The sequence below is a fragment of the Sturnira hondurensis genome, unplaced genomic scaffold (assembly GCF_014824575.4).
Source record: "Sturnira hondurensis isolate 20B ecotype Veracruz unplaced genomic scaffold, ASM1482457v3 Scaffold0021795, whole genome shotgun sequence".
In the NCBI taxonomy this organism is placed as follows: domain Eukaryota; kingdom Metazoa; phylum Chordata; class Mammalia; order Chiroptera; family Phyllostomidae; genus Sturnira; species Sturnira hondurensis.
The window spans coordinates 5,797,655-5,821,821 of record NW_028094426.1 but is presented as its reverse complement, the minus strand read 5'-3'; the positions used below and the strand labels follow the sequence as shown (position 1 = coordinate 5,821,821).

The 24,167-nt window shown below is 40.0% G+C and overlaps 1 protein-coding gene across 2 annotated transcripts; it reads right to left on the bottom strand.

Moving 5' to 3' along the window:
- Window positions 1-490: 490 nt before the first annotated feature.
- LDHB (lactate dehydrogenase B) lies at window positions 491-20,892 on the bottom strand. Of its 2 annotated transcripts, none has more exons than XM_037033887.1 (8): window positions 20,778-20,892; window positions 17,596-17,730; window positions 10,650-10,767; window positions 8,860-9,033; window positions 6,995-7,168; window positions 3,957-4,074; window positions 2,146-2,269; window positions 491-857 (listed from the first exon to the last, which is right to left on the bottom strand). In XM_037033887.1, exons 2-8 carry the CDS (start codon window positions 17,722-17,724, stop codon window positions 690-692), a joined length of 1,005 nt encoding a protein of 334 aa, XP_036889782.1. In that variant the 5' UTR covers window positions 17,725-17,730; window positions 20,778-20,892; the 3' UTR covers window positions 491-689. The 2 variants fall into 2 exon arrangements, with proteins under 2 accessions (XP_036889782.1, XP_036889783.1); XM_037033888.1 differs by lacking the exon at window positions 20,778-20,892 and adding an exon at window positions 20,731-20,753.
- Between the last annotated feature and the right edge of the window lie 3,275 nt (window positions 20,893-24,167).

The following is a 24,167-nucleotide window of genomic DNA, read 5'->3' as shown; positions in this document are numbered from 1 at the left end:
GTTGGCTTTCAGATGGTAACCACAAGATTGTTAGGGCAGTGAAAACACTGTTACAACGATGTATATATGTCCTTGCACGTTTATCTAAACTCATGGAATGTATGACATCAGGTGTGAACTACGGACTTTGCATGATAGTGACGTGTCAATACAGGTTCATCAACTTTAACAAGTGTACCACTCTGGTGGGTGATGTTGATAATGGTGGAAGCTATGCATGTGGGGGGGCTGGTGGTATATGGGAAATCTCTGTACTTTCAATTTTTCTGTGAAGAAATCAAGTCCCTTAAAAAATGATAATCATATTGTCAAGACAACAACAAAATCCTAGCGCATGTTGTGACAAAATTTTTGTGCTATTTAGTGGGAGGAATATAGAAAAAGTGCAGCTGACGGAATTGATGGAAATTTATGATGGAAAGGAAAATTATTTGCAAAACTGACTGAAATCTTTCAGAAACTATTAAAGGAAGGATTTCAGACACAGAAGCACACTGATAGTTAATTTTATTTGTTCAAGGATTCATATTGCAAGCATTAAACTACACCTGGGCTTTGGTTCTGTGAGCCCAAACTCACATTCTCAGGAAGATGGAAGCAAACTGTGATCCATGTACATGGACGGGAACTAAAGGCTCGTGGTCGATCACGTTGCAGTGTTTACATTTCTACAGTCTAGAAGCCCGCAGTCACAGGTCTTTGAGGTCCTTCTGGATGTTCCACAGGGTGTCTGCGCTCTTGTTGAGCTGAGCAACCTCATCATCCTTCAGTTTCTGGTTGATGACACTGGTTAATCCCTGAGCATTCAGGATACACGGAAGGCTCAGGAAGACTTCGTTCTCAATGCCATACATCCCCTGCCAGACACACAAAAAAGCATTTAGATGAAAAAATACAACCAGAGGTAAGATTAATCACAGGTCCCATGTCTGAACAGAAAGAATTTTTGTAAGCACAAACTCAATCTTTAGTTTTCATCACTTACAGGCCCATATTTTCATACTACCTGTGTTTTGAATTAGGTTTTACGCATAGAATAGACTAATATACACTATGGTAAAACTAGAAATTTTATAAGAAAGTAGTAAGTACTTTATTGAACTTATTGGCAAGTCTCTCTTTTAGATACCTTAACAGAAATTGATATATAAGTCTTCAAATTAAATTGCATTCAAATATGCTTCTTAGTGGGCTACTTTTTATGAACTCTTAAGTTTCTTAAAATTCTTTAGCTCAGAAGAGAATTTCAGGTGGTAGGTAGCCAGCCTATGAGGTCCAGAATAGTGGTCGGGGCCCACTCAAAGACAAGATTCTTACAGCACCTAAGAGTTACTAAAAAAAAAAAAGTATAATATCCAAAACACTTTACCAGTTTGTATAAAGTCATTTACTTATAGAGTCAATTTTACTACATAATTACTTAAATTATTTAATTATATCAAACAAGTTATTTAACTGTGCTTAACAAGTTAATTTAAATTTGTAATTTCCATTTTTTGTATATGCACCAAAGTAGAGAGAATAAGCAAATTGTTATATATGCACACTAAGACACTAATTTTGCCATATCTGCATTTTTAAAAATCTGACACATTTTATTCCCAAATGCTTTATATTTATCTTTTTCGTGTGTTTCTTTTAATTTAATGCACCCGTCTTAATATTTCACCCTGGACACCGAGTTTTGGAAAATGAGGTTTCTTACAAAATATCTTAATACAATTTTAGTTTTATTAAAAAATTTTACTTAATTGTTTCATTGTTCTTAAATTAAACTAAATTTGCTTGGGTATCAAGTGCTATATCACATGCAATCTATAGTTTAATATACCAACTTAAAATAAAACTATTATGTACTTATTTAAATGATTATCCACTGTGAGAATATGCCAAATAAGATTCAGAGATAATACTTAATTTGCCACATCATACATGAAAAATTATAAAAATTTATTGGATATTTTAGCCTCTAAAATTTGTGCTCTTATTGTCTTAGACTTCTGTAGTAAAAGAAGAAATCTCCCTAAAACTTTCAGATACAGAAATAATTGTGTACTGAGACTTTATCTTGTCCTTCTTTAAATGAATCTATTTATAGAACATAAAACTAGAAATCATTTTATACTTTGTAACAGTTTGTCTTACCTTCACCATGGTTGATACTGGATGAATCCTGGATAAATTTTTGAATATGGATTCAATGAGGTCAGCCACACTTAATCCAATAGCCCAGTTGGTGTACCCTTTTAGCTTGATAATTTCATAGGCACTAAGAAGAAAAAAACATTCATAAAAGAAATCACTGAAATTGAACTCAAGTTATTAAAACTAGACTTTTTGGTTTTGACTCCTGCTGTGTTTTTTAAGAACTATGTGATCTTGTTTAAATTATTTAACCTTTCATGCCCTGGCTTTTGTGGTTCAGTGGATTAAGCACCAGCCTACAAACCAAAAGGTTACTGGTTAGATTCCCAGTCAGGGCACATGCCTGGGTTGTGGGCCAGGTGGCCAGTAGGGGGCGTGTGAGAGGCAACCACACTTTGATGTTTCCCTCCCCACCCCTCCTTCCCTTCCTCTCTTGAAAAATAAATAAATAAAAAATTTAAAACAATAAATTATCTAACCTTCGCTGTCTCAGTGATCTCTTCTATAAAATGAGGATGACTGCAGTGTCTGTTTCATAACTTCATTAAATGAGTTGATATATATATAAATGTGTAAAATTTAAACACTACATGGTAGGTGCTATGTAAATGTTTTGATAAATTTAACTAATGGTTGCATAAGTGAATAGAAAGCCAAAGTGGTAAAAATGTACATTTTCTAACCAATCTTCTTACTCACAGACATGAATATTTCCAAAGATATTAATGAAATCAGGAAACTATAAAAGAACCTTCATATTAAAAGGACAAAATTTACCTTATTTTGAGATCTCACTTAACAATGTCACCTAAGATACTATGAGTGACTAACTTAAGAGCAAAGTGATGACAATACTTTGCCTGGAAATTTTCCAAACACAAATTGTATATCACAAAATGCACACACACAAAAAAGGAATAACTGAGTATTAGGGAACTGGGACTTAACAAACTCTATCAGTGACTAGAAGACCATGGGCAAGTCATTATCACCTGGGTGAGCCCGAGTTGTCTCATTAATAAAGAGTTTATGTTCATAAAATTCTAAGGAGCTGTTTGATTTTTAAAGATCATTTTTCTCATTATACAGGTCAAATTCCTGAAAAAAAAATCATTAAAATGGAACTGAATAAAATGATTCCATATTTAAAATATCAGTTACTTTTGTTACCATAATTTCCTGTAAACAACAGCTAATATTAAAAGCTCATCAATGATAAGTGTGGGCATAGGTATGTCTGCTTTTACTCAAGTTGTACAATAATTCTATTCCCATATGACTTTCCAGAGGAGAAAAGCAAATGAAACTTAAAGGTTAAATGGCTTCCCTGAGACTATATAGTTAGTGTTGGTGCCATGACTGAATCCAGAGCCAAATGACACCTTGTTTTTTGATAAGCACAAACACCATAGAAAGACAGAATGGTTAGTCTCAAGAGTCAGTTTCCAGAAAAAGAAAATGGAAAAAAAAGGGGGACTTTTAAATCTGAATATGGAAAGGTAAATATAGCACAGCTTAATTTCAAATACTTCCAATAATCAATCAGCCAGTGTTTATTTTAGGCTATTATGAGACTAGCAGTTGTCTTTGTATAGGACACCTTTTGAAAGCCCGTCTCACTTGTTAACACCATGTTTCGCTCCCCTTATCTCTGCAACAGAATGCCTCTAAAAAATGTTTGCTTCCCCTGCAGGGACTGGTATGGCACATTTGACCTGTGCAAGGTGGTCTTGTCTGTCTCAGCAGCTCCATATAATTTTATCTGAGCGAAGAGGCGAATAATTGGCTTAAATGAAGCCCCTTCCAAGTACCTTTCCACCACCAGCTTGTGCACTTCCTTCCAGTTCTCACTGTCATCGTCCGTCCCCATTTCTGGATTCAGCTCCTGAAGAGAAACACCTGCCACGTTCACGCCACTCCACACAGCCACTATAAATAAGAAAAAATAATTAAAAAATAAAAGTAGACATTTTTTACACATTTCTGACACTGTTTTCAGAAACCTTTTCTTCTCTTAGTTCAGATTTCACCTCCGATGCAGGCTACCCATTCAACCTGCTCCAGTGACAGCTGACTCCAGTCTATCGGGCCCAAAAGGCCGACATTTGGCCTTCAAAGAGCCACACATCTGATCTTTTAACTTTCAGCCATTTTGGTGCAAAACAGGATGATTGTGTCATACCTACAGAAAACAGGGACTTTTTGTTTTTCTCTAGGTTCATAAAATCACAAGAAATTCTGGTTCAGAACTATCCTAAAGTTTTCGTTTAAGGAATTTTTAATTTTCCTCCTGTTTAAATTTTTAATATAAGCCCCATTTTTTTTCTGGAGCAAGGCAGAAAAAAGTCTTGGTTGTCAAATGATCTCTTTTTTTTTTTTTTAAAGATTTTATTTATTTATTTATTTATCATTAGAGGGGAAGGAGAGAGGGAGAGAAACATCAATGTATGGTTGCCTTTTGTGCATCCCCTGCTGGGAGTTGGCCTGCAGGGAACCGGCCTGCAACCCAGGCATGTGCCCTGACTGGGAATTGAACCGCAATACTCTTGTTCGCAGGCCCGCGCTCAATCCACTGAGCTACACCAGCCAGGGCCAAATGATCTCTTTTCATGTGTCACGTTCAATCTATTTCTTGAAAGAAACTTCATGTAACCACAATGTTTTTTTTTCTGGTCTTAACTGGATCAAATACTTCCTTCTAAGAATGGCTCCAGAGGCCCAGCAGACAAGACGAGCCCCAAAGCTGTATCTTTTGGAGGTTCTGACACACCAGAACGACCCCCTTGCCTATTCTAACACCTTCTGCCCAGCCAAGAGCAGGTATTGAAGGCCTAGGTATACAAAGATGAGTAAAGACACGCTCTGCGACACAGACAAGCTCAGAAGCTAATGCGAGAAACAGACAAGGAAAGGAAACTAAAGCAAGGTTTGGCTCTCACGGAAGAATGGGGGAAGTATAATAAAACTTGAATAATGGTCTACTTAACGTAGGGGAAAAGGAGTGTCAGAAAGGGGTACAAAGTATAGGCATTTAAACCGGCCCTTAAGAAGTAAGTGTGTGTTCCTCAGGGACGTTTGGAGGAAAGCAACACAGACTCGGGAAATATGAGTAAGGGCACGGGATGAAGTCTTCATGGCTATGAAGGGCAAAGCTGCCCATGGCCAAACAAAACCTCTTTTAGTCCACAACTTTGGCAAATTCTGGCCAGTGGTTGAAAAAAACTAGAACATTTTCATGGTCTTTGAAAAGTATGAGGTCTATACAATTGTTCCATAGCATGGCTTAATTCTCTTCATTTCATGTACATAATATTGATCAACAGGGAAACAGGAAAAAGATGTTTTGAAAAAAATGACACATTAGTGTGTGAATAGAACATTGGTTTGGGATATGATTCTAGTTGTAATTAGGCTACTAATTATCTAAAGGACCTTCAACAAGTCACAATGATGACTTTGCCTCCATTTTTTCCTCATTGAAAGGCAAGTCTTGAACTAGAGAACATATAATATCACTTTCAGACCTGTGGTTTTAGTAATTGTATATTTGTAAAGACTAGCATTTATTAAAACTTTCATATGCCAGACACTGTACTAAATACTTTATACAGGAAATAAATCCAGATAAATCCTTGGATATAAAGAACTCTTGAATAAAATATATCAGAAAAACATCAGTCTCAATATATAAGAAGCATAAGTGCAAAGAAATTAACTCTTTGCATATTGGGTAGAAATAAATTTAGTATAATGCAGATCATTGTTATCATTAATATTAAAGTTTTATATTATTACAGCTTTATACAATAAGCCTATTCAATGCATAAAATAATTCTATGTTTAATAAACAGGCTTAGAGTTATTAAATACAACCACAATTGTTCATAAATGGTTTTACCTAAAACTATTTGGAACAGAAATATTCATTTCAATGAAAAGAGAATATCAACTTCACAACATTTAGAATAAACGATGCTTAACTGTTTCAATATTGATATTGTTACAATCATTAATTTATGTCCAATAATTCTAGTTAAATTCCTCAAGAAAATACTTGATAAATATACCATAAGGTTTCATACTATATTTAAGTGATCCTTAGTTATCATTAATAGTTTATTAGAAGTAAGATTTCATTTGAAGCACAATTTATTTTACATTACTGAAGAGTAGACACTGGTTATTTAAAAGCTTTGGCTGCCCAGTGCATCTGTCTCCCATAAACATAATGGCTATCATAGCTCTGTCCAGGGAAAGAGTCTAGTAGCCAAGATATACCAGGAGCATGAACACACCTATCCCAGGTCATGGTTTCTAAACACCATTCTCCTTAGAAGGAAACTGGGCTCATTGGAGACATGGATGATCCTAATGCTGGTAAGGGGAGGAGGAGATGAACCTGGGGCACTGTATTGTTCCAGAAAGCAAGGCAGGGCTCGAGAAATGGTGAGCCATCAGAAAGACACGAGAGCCAGCCTAAGAAGTCCGTTACTTGAAAAATGTGAGACAATTTGTGTGCTACAACAAGGGTAACCGAATTTTTGTGAAATAAATAAAAATCTGAGTTTGTACTGATATTAATAAAAGAACAAGTAAATAAATGGAGAATACAGATAGTAAATATAGAAAATATGAGGGGATTAGTGATATTTGACATCATTATAGCATAGGTATTTGCTTAGTTTCTATCAAAGTTACCTCCTACAAATTACTCATTTGTAATTTTAAGTATGCAAAAATTTATAAAATAAAATTTAAAAACAAAAAAAACCAGAATGGCAAGAACAATACCGTAAGTAGTACACAGAACATGTTATCTATTTTTTTGTTTTATTTTTCTTATTTTTACCACTTGAGTCGCCGTGTTCTCCCAAAATCCACCCATGGCAGCTGCTGGGATGAATGCCAAGTTTTTCAGCCATAAGGTAGCGGAATCTAGCAGAATCCAGATTACATCCACTTCCAATCACCCGGTGCTTGGGTAATCCGCTTAGTTTCCAGGTAACATAGGTGAGAATATCCACTAAAAATTTAGAAAAAAAAAAGTAAGTAACTCAAAAGTGATTTCAACTGCTATGTAAATTGGTGGGAGCCCCAGCCTCCTCCTCTTCCATTTCCCAACTCCCGAAATGGGTTGTGCCTAGAAAGATGCAAATACCTTGACTCTTCATGTTTGAGATGATAGGGATTAGAGAGACAAGAAAAATGAATCTTTGTGGTTTTTTTATTTACATTATTACCAGAAACGAGAACACATATAAGAACCTAGCAGATTAATTAAGTTCACTGTGTGTGGAAAGAAAGAGAAAGGGTTGGATTAGACCATCACTTCAGTTTCTTCTAATTTGTACATTCCATGACTGTTAACAATGGTCGTCATACACCATAAGCCATTGGTTACTGAATTATTAAGGGATGCTACTACAGATTTTCCAGAGGCACAGATGCTATTTGGTAAATAACTGTTAAGGGCAAGATATTAACATTTCCCACTAGTTAATAAGAAGACCTCTGTGACAGAGTCTTTATGCTGGTGTGGTGCCACCTTGAGTCTGCAGAGGCAAAACTCGCCAGTCACGGTCCTCACAGGCGGGGCTGTGTAAGTAGTAACATGTGCATGCAAGGAGGGCGAGGAGTTAATTTGTGGCCCCAACTCCACAGTCGTAAATAGACGCTGGCTAAGCTATTTTAAGATCATTGTGGACAGATATGACAAACTCTTCCTTGGCAACTTGGATTTAGCAAGAGCGACTCGGGGGAGTTGAGGCTTTGAAGCTATCCCTGGAAAGTTGTACGACTGGTTATTAATGTCTGCCTTAGACACAGGACATAACAACCTCTCATGTGCCAGGTGTCTGTCATTCCTGTTCTACATCTATCTGCCACCATGAGAACTTTTAGATTCACAACTGAACTGTTTAGTAAGTCGTAAGTCAAAAGACTAGGCATAATACTGAAATAATTTCATCTTTGCTGGCTCTCAGCTCTCAATATTTCACAAAGTATAAGGATTCCCCTAGCTCTTACTTGCAATCTTTCTTAATATGAACCGTCAGAAATAATCAGTTTTATCATTTTTCAATAGTCTATTATGCTCACCAGTAAACAGTAAGTTTGGTGGCAAATTAGAGACAAAATAAGTGTGAAAGAGAGAGTGGATTTTGACTATGTAGGTAAAAAAATGCAATTCTTTCTAACCAGAAGTATCGTTTTAACATTTGGTGTTAGCATGTGTTTGTCTATTAATATAGTCTATTTCTGTCTTGAAACTAAGACTGAATAATGATTTTCTTACACTTTTTGTTTCAAATTCAATCTGATTCAATTATGAAGAGTTCTAGAGATAAGGAACACAGAAGATCAAATATGCTAAAATACTTCTTACAAACTGAAGCCACACTCAAATGCTTCATTATGTATGCCAGAATGCTTACAAAAATTCTAAAAGCAGTTCGACTCTAAAACAATAGATAGAACAGATGACATTGATTCATATTAATACTCTTTCCCCATTTTTAAACGTTTGGCCTCAGACAGTGCCATCTGTTTTGCAAACGCCACTCTTTGAGGGCCAATAACAGAAGCCATGCAAATCGCTTCTGCTACTGCGCACCAGAACAGATTTTCTCAAATTCAAAAAATAAAACAAAACAAAAGAAACCCCGAAACCTTTGACCTTAACATAACTGATCCCTTTACAACTGATTAAAATACCTGGGTTAGAAACCACAATTATGATGCAGTCAGGGCTGTACTTGACGATCTGAGGAATAATGAATTTGAACACATTGACATTCCTCTGCACCAGGTTGAGACGACTCTCTCCCTCTTGCTGGCGAACTCCTGCGGTCACCACCACAATCTTCGAATTGGCGGTCACAGAGTAATCTGGAAGGACGGGGAAAAGGTACTTCAAATACAATGCTTCATCAAAACCTCAGGTATGATACACTCTAAAACTAGCTAAGCATCCATAAACTTCTAGAATTTATGTGAGAATTATGTGTTTTTGTATTAAAGGTTTTGGAGTACAATGTCCCCGTGGCTTCTTTATCCTATATAAAAACATTCCAAACATAAAATTGGGACAGAGAATGGACAAAGGAAGTAAAGAAGGTCCTTATGTTTCTGGCTGCCCTGCCTGCTATGACTCAGTGCATTGAGTGCCAGCCTGCGAACCAAAGGGTCAATGGTTCGATTCCCAGTCAGGGCACATGCTTGGGTTGTGGGCCAGGTCCCTAGTTGGGGGCAGGCAAGAAGCAACCACACACTGATGTTTCTCTCTCTCTCTAAAAATAAGTAAGTAAAATCTTTAAAAAATATGTTTCTGGCTAACAAACTCAACTTGCTATTGACTTTAAAGAAAATTGGATTGTCAGTAATGACACAGAGCATAAACAGTGAGTTCAACAGGTAGCCCTTCGATAAAAATAAGCAATTTAAAGGTACCTTTAGGTCTGTAGTGTTGATTCAATCTTTGATGAGGAAGGAAGGAACTCAACTGTTTATTCTTGGCTAGCAATTAATTTCTAATCCTCAAGTTCATTCATTCTTAGCAGTGAGTTTTACTAGGGAATGTTTTATTTCTTCCTCAAGTAAATGTGTCCTTTCCCAAAATAAACAGACATTATGACTTGATGTGGTCATTGGACTTAATAACTATGGATGACATAATTAAACTGTGTTGCTATATAACCTCTGAGAGTCTCTACTGTTTTATCAGTTTCCTCTCCCATAAAGTGGAGGTTATAGGATATAACTCTCATAGGGTTGTTGTGAAGATGAAGTAAAATGAGACATGCAAAAACAGCACAGTACACGGAATGCTTAACCATTCAATCAATAACAGATACTAGTAGTAGTCGTGTTGTTACAAATTACTTTGGAGCCCACATTTCTACATCTGTAGGCACAGCCATGCTGTGTGAGCAGAATCACTGCACAAATGTGCTAATCCAGGATGACTAAAATATTAATTTATTTAGTTTCTTCAAGGCATTCAAATAACTTACTTTGTGCAATTCCCCCCCCAAAACCTTCCCATTCTCAGACACACATAAACAAACGTAATAACAATATGCTAAAATGTTACACATCAAATGTATGAAGTCAGGTGGGGGCTTGTTTACAGAGGTAATGCTGTGTTTGTTCTCCAGAATGAATCGGAACCAGAAGAGAAGAACTGCCAACACTAGACTCATCACGATGGAAAGACTAAGTGTTGTATCAGGAAGAGAGGATATCTGTCTATCTTAAAAATTTTATTTATCTACTCCTAGAGAATGGGAAAGGGAGGAAGAAAGAGAGGGAGAGGAACATCAATGTGTAGCTGCCTCTCATGTGCACCCCAGTGGGGTCCTGGCCTGCAACCCAGGCACACACCCTGACTGGGTATTGAACCAGCAACCCTTTGGTTCCCAGGCCTGTGCTCAATCCACTGAGCCACACCAGCTAGGGCTCAATTTAATATTAGATAGATCATGTTGGGCACGAAATGATATTACCTTTATCTGCCACAATTTTCGGTGTCTGAAGAAACAAGCTCCCATGCTGCAGGTCCATCATTTCTCCTTTGAGTTTATCTTCCAATACATCCACAAGAGCAAGCTCATCAGCCAGAGACTAGAATCACAAAAACAGGTGTTAGTCCGCTAAGCTACTCTAGGACACCCCAGTTCACAATATAACCCAGAGACCCTTTCAGTGGCCAGGAGCCCAGTGTCTAAAAACCTCAAGACTTTTATTACAGAATTAGGTAAGTACTTTTATTTAAACAGCAACAACAACAAAATCTTTTATAATGAACTATTGATACTTATTTAAGGCACTGATTTTTCAGAATTTTACCTTCTAGTAATCAAATAGAATTTGATTTACACAATGCAAATGGCTTTAGGAATACGTGGATATTAGGATTCCTGATGAAATCAGTGTGGTTCAACAGTGGACTAAGGGTGCACAAGAGACCTACCCATACCCAGAAACAACTTTGGGCCAGTGTGTCCATCCCTGAGGTCACTCCCAGTTTGAAGGGTTTCTGAGGGCAGATATGGCTTAAACCATCATGAGTTTAAGTTCACCCTAAAGTGGGACTGAAAGCCCTGGTGGAAGTATGGACCCCTCAGGCTGGCTTTGATCTACTTGAATATCTTGGTGAGGAAGGAGAGAGAGTTGTATGGACAGAGGGATCCAGGACCAGTAGATTCTCCAAACACAATCAATATGAACTTGCCCAGTTTCGGAGTTGTTTATTTTCTATTCCCATTGTCATCCTCTCTACCACCCATGCAAAATAAAAACTTAAATAAGTATACCATTTACTCTTGATCTAGCATAATTGCACATGTGCTATAAAACATGCCTTATGTGTAACATATTCTATATGTTTATACTTCTCCACATCTCTACGTAAATAGTGGGGAAAAAAACCAACTCTCTGGATTCTCCGTTTCAGTAATCGTGTGTGTTCTTCAGCAAGTCCTTGATCTGATCTTTTCTTCTGGTGAAAGTGAGCAGGGAGGTGTCAGTCTAGATGCATCTAAACTACCCTTCAGTTTTGAAATCTGATTATCCTATAGAAATCCATAATTTGTGAAGTCTTTAAAAAGTAGTTATCCATCCCACTGAAACATCACTAGTTTTTGCCTCCGCTGTTCTTAGGGCTGTTAGCAAAATAATTAGCTTGATATGATATATATCAATACTGGAGCCCACTGGTAATTGCCGTTCAGGTAGAACTTTGAAGGGTAAGGTAAAGTAGCCCAGGGTAGAACTGGCGGAGTCAGGGAGCTGTTGGCCAGTGCAGAGGGAAGCGGAGAGGGGTGAAAGTGCCAATAAGAAAGTTGACCTACTTTTGCTTGCCAGCAAAGCAGGTCCTTCCTGCAGCAGCCAAGGATAGAGTACCATCCTGTCTCTAGAATCCCAGCAGCTGGCTACCCTCCTGCAGTGAGCTGGGACAGTTTGCTTGTGAGGATTTATAAGACTCAAGCCTCCTTGTGATTGAGTGTGTTCTTAGTTCCAAGCAACTAACTTACTGGTAGATTTCTGAAATGACCATTTTATGAGTTTGGGGTTACAGAATCAATATTTTCTCTCTCCATGTATATCAAATACTGGCATTAATTTTCTCCTTTTTTTAAACCTAAACACATATTTTAACACTTCTAAAATGGTTTTGTTCCTTTGTACCATCTCACAAGGTCACACAAAACCCTCACTTGTGTTTTTTAAGTTCTAAATTAATACAGTTAAGTCCCCACTTAAAACATCATTGATAGGTTCTTGGAACTGTGGCAAAATGATGTATAATGAAACCCATTTTACCGTAGGCTAACTATTATAAACAGGAATTAAGTTCCCACCGTGTCTCATCAACGTCACAATTAAACAACATTCTTTGGCAACCAACGGTACAGTGTAACTTAATAATAGCCGCGGCATTCTGTCAAGGTACTGAGCAGAGAACATCACTCTTATTTTAGTAATAGCACATGTGTGCTGTTGAAGTCTACAGGGCAAAACTATTTGGGACTTAAGTGGAAAAGGCTACCACAGGATCTCAGATCCTGTCTTTTGTTTCAGTGGGTGTAGAGAACCGGCCGAGAAGAGCATTCTCAGCTGGCAAGGAAGGAAGAGATGCACTTTAAAAAACTCACTGCAACGCTGAATTTAGCTGCATCTGCACCACTGAGTATCTTCCGGCTGTGGCGGCCGGCAGGCAAGTGGAAGACATGTGACTAAGTAGTGATGCTGTTGTTTGGCTTCAGCATCCAACAGCAGTCAGACCCAGCATCCAACAGCACTCAGACCCACTTTGGCTTAAATGGGTCTCCTTCTGCAGTAACTTAGTGTATGGCCTGTGAGTTTACCATCAATGTATTTCACTTCGGTTGTAAACACACTTTAAAATATCAAAAACTGCAAGGCTCAGATTAATTGTAAAAGCAGTAACTTATTAAGGAACATGGTCAGTTAGAAGCCAAGAACATCGCTATTGAAACCTTATTTAACATACTACAAAAATGTCTTTTATTTGAAGTACTGTGTGGACCAGACACAGCCATCGTCTGCCTCTTGGTTCCCATAGCTAATACATTACAGCCAGTGATGCCTTAATAGTTGATGGTTGCATTTCTACGTTCAAGTGTTCGGGGGTGCATAAAATTTTGTGGGAGGAAAAGGTGTACCTTTTCTCCAATGGTTAGCTAACTGGATAAGCACCATTTAAAAAATAATTTGTTCTCTTCTAGAATGCACGTCTACCATTAAATATTGTTTGGGCCTTTATCTGGGCTCTTAGCTTGTTCCATTAACCTGTCTCTTCCAAATTTTAATTAAATTTCACCTGTAAGCCAAGTCTGCACTATAAAAACTGCTTGCTCTGTGTCTGTAATTATGCTGCTCCTTCTAAGAGCCTTCTTATGCTGTACTTGTTCAAGAACATGGCTACAGCTGACTAAACTAAGAACAGACAAAGAACAGCTGGGCATGGAGGCTCGGCGCAGAATGAATCTGCATAGAAGCTACATGTGACCCTGGCAGCTAAATGCAGAATTTGCGGCTGGTAGTGGGGCAAGAGTCCTATTTGGCAGTAGAAGCCATGAAAAAGAAAAGGCTATGATCAAAATTCAGCCAAAACGCAGTTTACTAGTAATAGCAGGAATATTCTGTTACTTTATATATATTTACTATTGAATGTGTCAGGCATTATTCTACTAATCAGAAGTAAAGTAATACAAAAATGTGGCAAGGTCCCTGCTCTCACGAAATGTTATCAGGAAAAGAATTCAAATTAAGCAAACGATTTAAGATGGTTCTGATGGTGGGGAAGCGCTATAAACACCAAGGGGCAGGGTGACGTCAAAGTTACTGGGAAGGAAGTTTACTTCGTACTGAGAGTCAGGGAGGGCCTGTCTGCAAAGGCAGGATCAGAAGGACAGTGAGGAGTCACCCCAGTGATGTTTCCCATTTCCTGGAATGGAACACATTCCAGGAAAAGGGGATATCAAGTAAAAGGGTTGAAGCCAAATGAGTCTGGTGCTTTGAAGGAAGTGGGCCGAGGGTAACAGATGAGGTCCGAAGCAGTGCCACACTGCATTGGCTGGTGCTGCAGTCAGTGAATGGCGCCCCCTGGGGTTGTGCACGCCACTGCCTTGCTGAGAGGCAGGCAGGGAAAGGCCCTTATTGCCTCCCAGGGTTTTTGTATATGTGTAGCTCATGTGCGCTGGGACACTACTAAAAAGTTTTTAAGTGGAAGAGCTCCTATTTTTATAAAAGCTCCCTATGGTTATAACTTTGGTGATGAGGATAGGGGAGGGGGAAAGAGCTCAGGCAGAACATAACTGGGTCTCTGCGATGGTGGGACACCGTACTGGGGAGCCTGAGTCGCCTCCCCAAGCCTCAGCTGAACTGTGGGCNAGCAGCGCCACACTGCATTGGCTGGTGCTGCATTCAGTGAATGGCGCCCCCTGGGGTTGTGCACGCCACTGCCTTGCTGAGAGGCAGGCAGGGAAAGGTCCTTATTGCCTCCCAGGGTTTTTGTATACGTGTAGCTCATGTGCGCTGGGACACTACTAAAAAGTTTTTAAGTGGAAGAGCTCCTATTTTTATAAAAGCTCCCTATGGTTATAACTTTGGTGATGAGGATAGGGGAGGGGGAAAGAGCTCAGGCAGAACATAACTGGGTCTCTGCGATGGTGGGACACCGTACTGGGGAGCCTGAGTCGCCTCCCCAAGCCTCAGCTGAACTGTGGGCCTCCTCAAGCTCTCCATCCCCAACGCCCTCACATGGCTCGTTGTCTGGCCAAAGCAATGCGTGTCCTCTGTAAAGCACACCCCTGAGGAGCTCAAAGGGCCAGATCTGGTACTCACTATCTATGGGATCTTCACTGAGTCACTTAATCTTTCTGAGTTTTTTCCCCCCAACTGTAATATAGAGATGACAATAAAAGTCCCTCCTGGAACTTTGGTGGGAAAATGAGGCCAAATACAGAGACCAAACAGAATAAGCACTGGTAATTTCCTTTCTCTATGAAACTGGGGGGGGGGAGGGGGGCATCTATCCTCACCGTATATTAATAACAATTTTGAAGCACTTTCATCCTTACTCATTAAATGAGATCTAAACATTTTTTATGAAGAAAACGGTGTTTGAACACAGCAGTCATTCGCTCGCAGCAAGCATCTAAATTGGAAGATTCCTACAGTGTCAGCAGCAGGGGCTTGTTCTCTTAAGCACTTGAATTGGGCCAACGTATTATGTAACTGCAGATACAATCTCAATTAAATTATTTACTGAGGAGGACTGTAAATTTACAATTAAAAGGATCACGGAGGTGCCCATAGACTCGGGATAGCCCAGATACAGGTTTCCGAAACATCTAAATCCTTAGCGGGCATTTCACTAACCTTTATGTGTTTGTCTGTCCCCGTAATAACAGGGAATAAAAAGAAATTTCAGAGTCACTATGGTTAATAGTTCAGAGTCCGGGGTTCCAACTGCAGCTCTGCCACTACCAGCTGCAGACCGTGGGCTCCCTCACCCCGCATCTCAGCCATCTGCAAACAGGAAGGGAACAGCTCCCATTTCCTCAGGTTATCATTTAAAATCCAGCATTTCAGTTAAAACAGTGAACATCTACACACTGAATAAATGTGACATGAAAGAAAGGCAAGCTGGACTGCTTTTCATTTTTACTGGTGTGAACAGTGAGGGCTAAAGTGTGGTTATGTGAATTCCCTGTAATTTGGAAAACAGCTATCCTAAATCACAGGCATTTAATCAATTAAGATGAGATAGAAAAAATGCAAAAGAACAAACTTTCATTGTCGCACACTGCACAGTTTAGCTGATTGCTTTGCACACTTTTTCTCAGTGGAGATTCAGAATTTGTTCCTCTAGAATTTAAACTTCGTAAACAGAAACATGCCCAGCGAGGAGTTATTCAGGCAGCCTTCACATCAACACAAAGAGGCAGTGTGTTCAGAAGACAGAGCAGCAGTTTTTTCTTTTGAGGGGAGTAGGTAGTTCCTACATTTGAGGCAGCCTTCAGAAAGAACAAGCATGAATTCAGTGAGGTAAATAAGAAAAAAAAAAAGCTTTCCTTAAAAGTCCTTGGAGACTAAACAGAGCTAACTATGGTTTAAACCACAAGGGAACATGAGGCAAGTCAAAAGTCCCTGCAGGTATAGAGGGAAAACCATCTGAAGGAAGGAAAGGTTAACAGTCCAGTATCAACGTAACATGCCCTGATGCTGGTGAGAGCAGTGGTCATGTGAGAACACGTAAACATGTCCTATTTTAAATGGATGTACTCCCAGGGACTTCGGGGAAAGGGTATGATGTCTGCTTTTAATTCTCAAATGGTTCAAAAAATTCATGATAAGTATACACACACGTACAGAGAGAAAGGAAGAAAAAGAGAGGGAGAAAAGAAAAGAAAACCTAAGAACTGGCAAATCTAGGTAAAGTGGATATGAAAGATTTACTTTTTTACTCTTCTTGCAAATTTTCTGTACATTTAAAATTATATCAAAATAAAACTATTGGGTGACAGTTGGAGGAGAATACTAGGATGTTCTCACGACCTCAAAAAGCCACTGTGCACATTACTTATTAGTTGTAGAGGGTGAAGGGATCTTCGCAGTGGAGAAATCTTGCAGTTACCACCAGTAATGAGACCAGCTGGCCATCATGTGACTCCTGATGCACCAGGAAGGATATTACATCACCTAGTCATAACCCCCCCCCAAAAAAAACCCACCCCAAAATTTAACCGGAACCTAACAGAGGGGTCCAACTTTTTGGCATCTCTGGGCCACATGAAGAAGAGTTGTCTTGGGTCAGGCATTAAATACACAAACAGTAACAAAACCTAATGAGCAAAGAAAAGGTTTTAAGTAAATTTATAGTTTTGTGCTGGGCTACAGTCTCAGCCATCCTGGGCTGCATGCGGCCCACAGGCTGCAGGTTGGACACCCCTGGGAGGAAACATCAGACCAATGTGAACGGAAGGACATTCTACAAAATGGACATGGACTCTTCAAAAACGTCACTGACACGAGAGACAAAGGAAGGATGAGTAACAGTTTTAAATTAAAGAAGAATGAAGAAACATGACAAGTATATAAAATATATTATCTTAGACTGGGCTGAAAACAGCTATAAAAAGCATGAGATTGACAGAGGAAGAATTTTAAATCTAGCGCTGTATATTACACGACAGTATTACATCACTGTCAAGTTCCCAGGGGTCTTAACTCTATTGCGTCAGATAGGGAGACGGTCATTCTCTTAGGAGACACATGCTTATGTATTTAAAGGTTCAGTATCATGTCTACAACTTCAAATTATTCAGGTAAAAAAATCTTTTAAAGATACAATAAAAGCCTGAAGTGCCTAAAGAACACATGCTGAAACGGCCCATCATTTACGGCATTCTTGAAATGTACCTTTCCCAGAATGCTGATGGCACATGCCATTCCAACTTGTCCAACACCCACGACGGTGATCTTATTGTTGGGGACCGCTGCCTCTTCTTCGGCAACTGGGGCAATCAGTTTTTCCTTAAGCGTTGCCATTGTGCACTGCAAGAAAAGTATCAAATATTATATATGAGCCCTGAATGAGAACAATCCTGAGAGTGTTACAACTGCAATAGTGAGTTAAAAATATGGTTTAAAATGAACCTAATGATATTCCAGAACAGAGAATATACTTTAAAGAACCATGCGACTCATTTAACAGAGAAGTTAATCAAGGCAAAACCTCCACGGAACTATGAGAAGTGGGTTCTTCAGCCTCTGATTCTGTATTAGTGTTTAACAAGTTGTAGCAATTTTGTCTTGTGGCTATTAATTCACTGGCTAAGACAAGCATACTTATATTTAAATTAGCTGATGTTTCCATTCTCCTTCTAAAGAATTTATAGGTTAACTACGTTAACTAAGTTAAGGCTCCCTATTAACTCATATGTAAGCTTGGTCTAAAAAAATTAATGGCCAATTATGAATATAATTCCTACTACTAATGGTTATTATCACTCTTGGAAGAGAGGGACTGACTGGTTCTTCTACTTAACTCATTTCTCTAAATGTGCCACGGTGTACTCAATATGTAATGTGTGCTTAAATAAATACAGTGACAATACAATGGCAGTAAGTAGTATTTATACAAAAGGTGCCAAAAAATTACCTCGAATCCCTTTTAGTGTACCTTCGAGGCTTATTGAAAGGCGGTCAGATACTGACACATCTTCCTTTCAGGGGGTCACAGTAGAAAAATATCAACATTTGATTAGCTCCTTTCTAGCCATTAAAAAAAGCCAAAATAATTACACATTAAAAAAATAAACTGAAAATTGTTGGAAAACGTTCTACGTGATAATAACAGATCTATCTGACGATCACATGTGCTCTCTGAAGAACTAAAAGGCAAAATTCATCGTCGGTTCTGCCTTCTCAAGCATAGAGAGGGTACACATCATAATTAAGCTCTTTCTTCAGAATGACGCATCACTTACCATTGTAACCCCCTGTAATATCCATTACTGATGTTTGCCTTTTACTTCTAACGTTAGGCCATTGTCTTGGAGGCCACTGTACCTGTTAAAAATTGTATCTCTGTTTCCTAATCCTCGTGTTTGTTTCTCATCTGCAATTAACTAAGTAACAAAACCCAGTTTAGCAGTTGTGTATGTTAAGAGTTAGTAAGTCTCTGAGTTGGAATAAAATACTTAAACTTGTGTAACAACTATTTTATTCTAAAACTATTCCCCACCTAGAAATCCCCCCCCCCGCAAATCTTTAGGGAATAAATTGAGAGATTATTTAGCCTTTACACAGTACATTTAGTTTCTTGGGGATGCCAAAGAAATACAGAGAAGCATGCAACTGCCTCTTTCTACAAATAGATGACCTTACAGTGAAATTCAATACATGTCCTGCCTTTTGAGCAGAATCAGAAGAATGCCGCATCCCTTCTGGTTGAACGGACACAAATGTGTGGTGTTTCTTTATGATTTTCATTAGTTGCTTTAAGGTCCTTTAGGTNCTTAAACTTGTGTAACAACTATTTTATTCTAAAACTATTCCCCACCTAGAAATCCCCCCCCCCAAATCTTTAGGGAATAAATTGAGAGATTATTTAGCCTTTACACAGTACATTTAGTTTCTTGGGGATGCCAAAGAAATACAGAGCAGCATGCAACTGCCTGTTTCTACAAATAGATGACCCTACAGTGAAATTCAATACATGTCCTGCCTTTTGAGCAGAATCAGAAGAATGCCGCATCCCTTCTGGTTGAACGGACACAAATGTGTGGTGTTTCTTTATGATTTTCATTAGTTGCTTTAAGGTCCTTTAGGTATAGAGGACCCAGCAAGCAGTGGAAAACACCAATCCAGAAATGGTTGCTACGTAAATACTGACTAGTTGTTGATAGATCTTTTCAAGTAACTTGGGTAATTTCAGAAACTGTAATTTGTAAGTCTTGAGTCAGTACAAATTCTCTCATATCTTCCTGGAGAAACGTGTTTTCCTTTAACTTTTCCTTAACGGGAGTTATAAGAAATTAAAAGAAAATGTTTTGTATTGTATGCAGGGGTGCTCCAAGAGTGGTCGCTGTAAGAAGAATGATAAACAGGGTAAAAATAACCGGATTCTTGGTCCTTTACATTCCCATCCCCCTTAACCCCTGGTGCACATAAATTATTAGAAATAAACCAGTGCCTTAAATTCCGGAATAAAGATCACCCTTACGAAATATCTCTCAATTCTAACTTTTTTGAAGCCCTCTTTTGTCATCTCATTTCTCCACTGAACAAGAGACAACCCCTCCCCTCCCCCTCTCTCTAGGCCCTAACAGCAGCTTCCCCCGCTGGCCGCCTTGAAGCCGTCTCTTCCTCTCCGCGCCTCTGCAGGCAGAGAACAGGTCACCAGGGAAGGCGGCAACCCCAGATCTCCTGCGATAGAGTCTCTGGCGGAAAAGTCCGGGCCTTCCTTACTCTCAACACCCGAAGCTGGCAAAGTAAACAAAGCACCCCCGGCATCAAGAAAAAAGGACCGAAATGAACCTGCCTCTAGCCCCGGCCAGTCAACACCGGAGTGCAGGGTCAAACCTGCAGACAGGGCTTGACCCTCATCCCGGCACAAGCACTGGTATTTCTCCCTCCCTGTGGTTGTCAATTCCAATTCCCAGGTTCAAGATCAGCCATCCTTAGCAGTCACCTGACTCCTTCCCCCTCCTCTAGCTCGTCAAGCACGGATCCAGGCTCCTGCCGGCAGGCACTGGGGACCAAGGGGCCGATCAAGGACAAGAGCCCGGGTTTCAGCCGCAAAGACAAGTCTCTCCTCCACGGAGCACAGGACCCAAGCAAGCCCTGCAGCGCGGCGAACAAAGCCTGGGTCTCAGCTTCAGGGCCCCGCTGCGCCTCGCTCCCCAGCGGAGGGCAAGACCTGCCGCCTCCAACCCAGGAGTTGAGTTAGGACCAGAGTCCGGATGCTCAGGACTAAAGACCTCAGAGGACACAAGCCTTCCCCGATCCTTTCCCCAATCTTGCCACACCAGGACTCCCTGTGTGTCCTACCCAGTTTGCCTGAGAGTCGGGATTCAGGATATTGAGCTGAAACCTACCGGGAGAGAGAAGGATCCCCAGATCTTAGAAAGAGTCCCGCCAAGGAGACAATGTCAGCTGCGTGCGTCTGCTCCGGCGCAGGATCCGCAGGGAAGGAGGAGGAGGCGGGGCCCGCCCGGCTCTGCAGCCTCTTAGCTTTCTCTATTGTGATTGGAAACCAGAGCACCGCCTACCCCTCCCCTCCGCTCGCTCAATCCCCTTCAAGGACGAGGGCTCAAGTATGCACGTGTCCTCCTCCGCAAAAGAGCAGGTCACCTTCTGGTGGCTAAGGCGGCCCTGCTCTCCGCCCCCGTGACAGTTTTCAGAGGCTGCATTATTTCTAAAATTTATCTTCGCCACTTCTAGACTTTCATGCTTTTGTTCAGACAGGTTTCGTCCAAATAGAAATACATTTCAATTTTGCTTTTCAGGTCAACTTTAGAGGACCACTGTTTTTAGCTAAACTGTGGGTGCTTAATAGTACTGGTGCTTCTGAATATCAAAAAACCCCCGAATTTTCCATTTTCATCATCTTGGCCTAAAATTCATTTGATGCAACAATGACAGGTGTTTCTCCCCACCCACCATCTAATTCCCCAAATACGCATGATTTACCTACGAGATGCCTGACAAAACGAGTGAGGCCTACTGCCTGTCCTCTGAATTCTCCGCAGACCTGTAGGGTCTCAAGGGGCCACTTCTCAGGTGCAGTTTCTCCGTTAGTCCCTGATCATTTCAAAGCTGCAAGTTGCCATTCACCTGTGTGTCTTCATCACCCAGCGCAGTGCCTGGGACCTCAGTGCAGCGCTGATAAATGAATGATGAAGGAATAAGCAGGTGGAGCGATCCCAAAGACTCAGTCTCACATGTATGTATTTAATTAAAATGCTTTCAGGTCTAGCCATCTCACACACTCCCTTTATGTGAAAGGGAGTTTTTGTTAATGCTCTTTTTCTAAATGGCTACCAATCCTGCTTTAGATTTCATCTCAGTGCCAAGGACTGAAGGTGCAGAGATGAATATAACATTTTGCCCCTTGGAATGCTCCCAGTTCAAAGGGGAAAGACAAGCAGGCAAACTCTTTCCATCACATCACAATTGATAAGTGGTAATAGAGATTTGGTTCAAGTATAATAAAAGTTCAAAGAGAAGAGCCACTAAAAAAGGCTTGTGTCTAAAGTTGCTTGCTGATAAACCTCAGACTTCCCAGGATGATAGAATGGAGTTGGTTCTGACTTTGAATGCCCTGAAGATACAGACCAACTACACCCTGAAACATGGTGCTCAGGAAGAGGAAGAGTTTGGTGGAAGAGGAAAGCATTATTACACTCACCTTGAAACCAGTTTGAAGCAAGACTAGCAAGTCATTCTATCAAGAAATCTAGAGGCCACCTTGGCCCTCCTTCTCACCTAATTTCCAAAAACAGTTCATCTGCATCTTTTGTAGCTTTCTAAATAACTCTCCAATTTTTCCTCTTCGTGCCATCCCTCGTGCTGTGTAACTTTGGGTGGAGGAGAAAGTGGGGGACAGGAATAAGAGATCTCTCGCTTTCTTCCACCCTAATTTCCATCCCTGCCCAATCAGTTCCCAATCTGTGGATCAACATGAGGTCTCCACCTGCAACTCCGAATGCCAGGAGAGCACCCTTCCTATCTCAAAGACTGTGAGAATTGTATGCCATACTGGGACAAGTTGTTGTCTAAGTGCGAAGCGTGAAAGACAAATTTATGTATACAATGATTGGGACCTGATGGGTTTCACATTGCGCCACACCAAATTGTGTATCTTATTGAGTATCTTAAGCCAAAGGAGTTTGAGAAAACAGCAGAAGCAGGAAGTTCACTCTGAGTTCTCTGTACCTCACCCTTCTTTCCTGGCAGCTGGAGATAAATCTCCCACGTGCAAGGTACCCTTCCTGTTGTAGGAGGAAGGAGGGCAGTATCACCAGAGACAGGACTGAACTATCTGTGTAAATAAACTTTGTTAAACTAATCTTTATCTTCCTAGTTCTTCACTATTTACTACCTCTAGCCTAAATAAACTCTTCTGCCTTTTCAAAGTCTACACACATTGTTTCTTTGTCTAAAAGGCAAAAAAAAATCTTCCTGCTTTAGAACTTTTAGCCTCATTTATTGACTTCTGAGCTCTGAGCTCTGTGAGTCAGCCTGGCAAACTAATCCAACTCCTGGGTACCCTTAATTTATGAGGTCTGTCTGGGGAAAGTCTAGCCATTGTTAATATAACGAGAAGTTTGTGTGCCAGTGATGTAACCCGGTAGCCAAAGAGAGTGGACTGGAATGTGCATGCATGAATAATAACTTCACTGTACTAGTCAGTGGGGGTGGTAGACACCGTTGAGTGAGCATGTGTACTGTGTAGCTATCACATTCAAAATGACTGAGCCAGTAGAGCAGTGAATCTGCATCAAATGTTCTTTGAAGCTTGAACATTCTTCTGCAGAAACTATCTGAGTGATTCAGAAGGCTGCAGCTCTGGGCAACTGCTGACTGGCAGCTTCATCACCACAACACATCTGCTCATGCATCACGTCTCATGCAGAGTTTTTGGTAAAACATCAAGTCACCCAGGTGATTCAGACCCCTACAGCCCAGATATGGCATTCTGAGACTTCTTGGCTTTTCCCAAAACTAAAATTACCTTTGAAAGGGAAGAGATTTCAGGACATAGATGGGATTCAAGAAAATAGTTTGGGGCAGCTGATGGTGATTGGGAGAACTGTGTGAGGTCCCAAGGTGCCTACTCTGAAGGCAACTGAGGCATCACTGTCCTATATTCGATGTATCTTGTATCTTGTATCTTCTTTAATAAATGTCTCTATTTTTCATATTTCCATGCTGTGCTTTCTGGGCAGACCTTGTATAGCCAGTTGGTCAGAAGCCTGGGTAGCAACCTGGACTTGACACGTGTAACTGGCGTCCTGAAGTGAAGGCAGGTTTGTGGGGCTGAGTCCTTAACCTGTGGAATCTGGCACTATCTCCAACTGGATTCTGTCAGAACTGAGTTACATTTGTAGGGTACCTAGTCACGGTCTGCTGAGAATTAGGAAATTCCTCGGTTTGTTGGAAAACACATCAGAGGCAATGAATGCTAAACCAGTTCCTGTAGAGATAAAGCTAAATAATTCTTAGAAATTTGGTTATAAACTGAATGCAAATGTCAAAAATAATCAGAAGAAAAAATTATATTTTTCAAAAAATATTTATTGAGACATAATGTGACAGCTATGGATAAGATGCCTGCATTGGAGAGAAGGTCCACAAAACAGTTTATTCTTACATTATTATTCATTAATTATTGTATTATTTTATTTTTTGTTTGTTTTTAAAAGATTTTATTTGTTCATTTTTAGAGAGAGGTAATGAGAGGGAGAGAAACATCGGTGCATTGT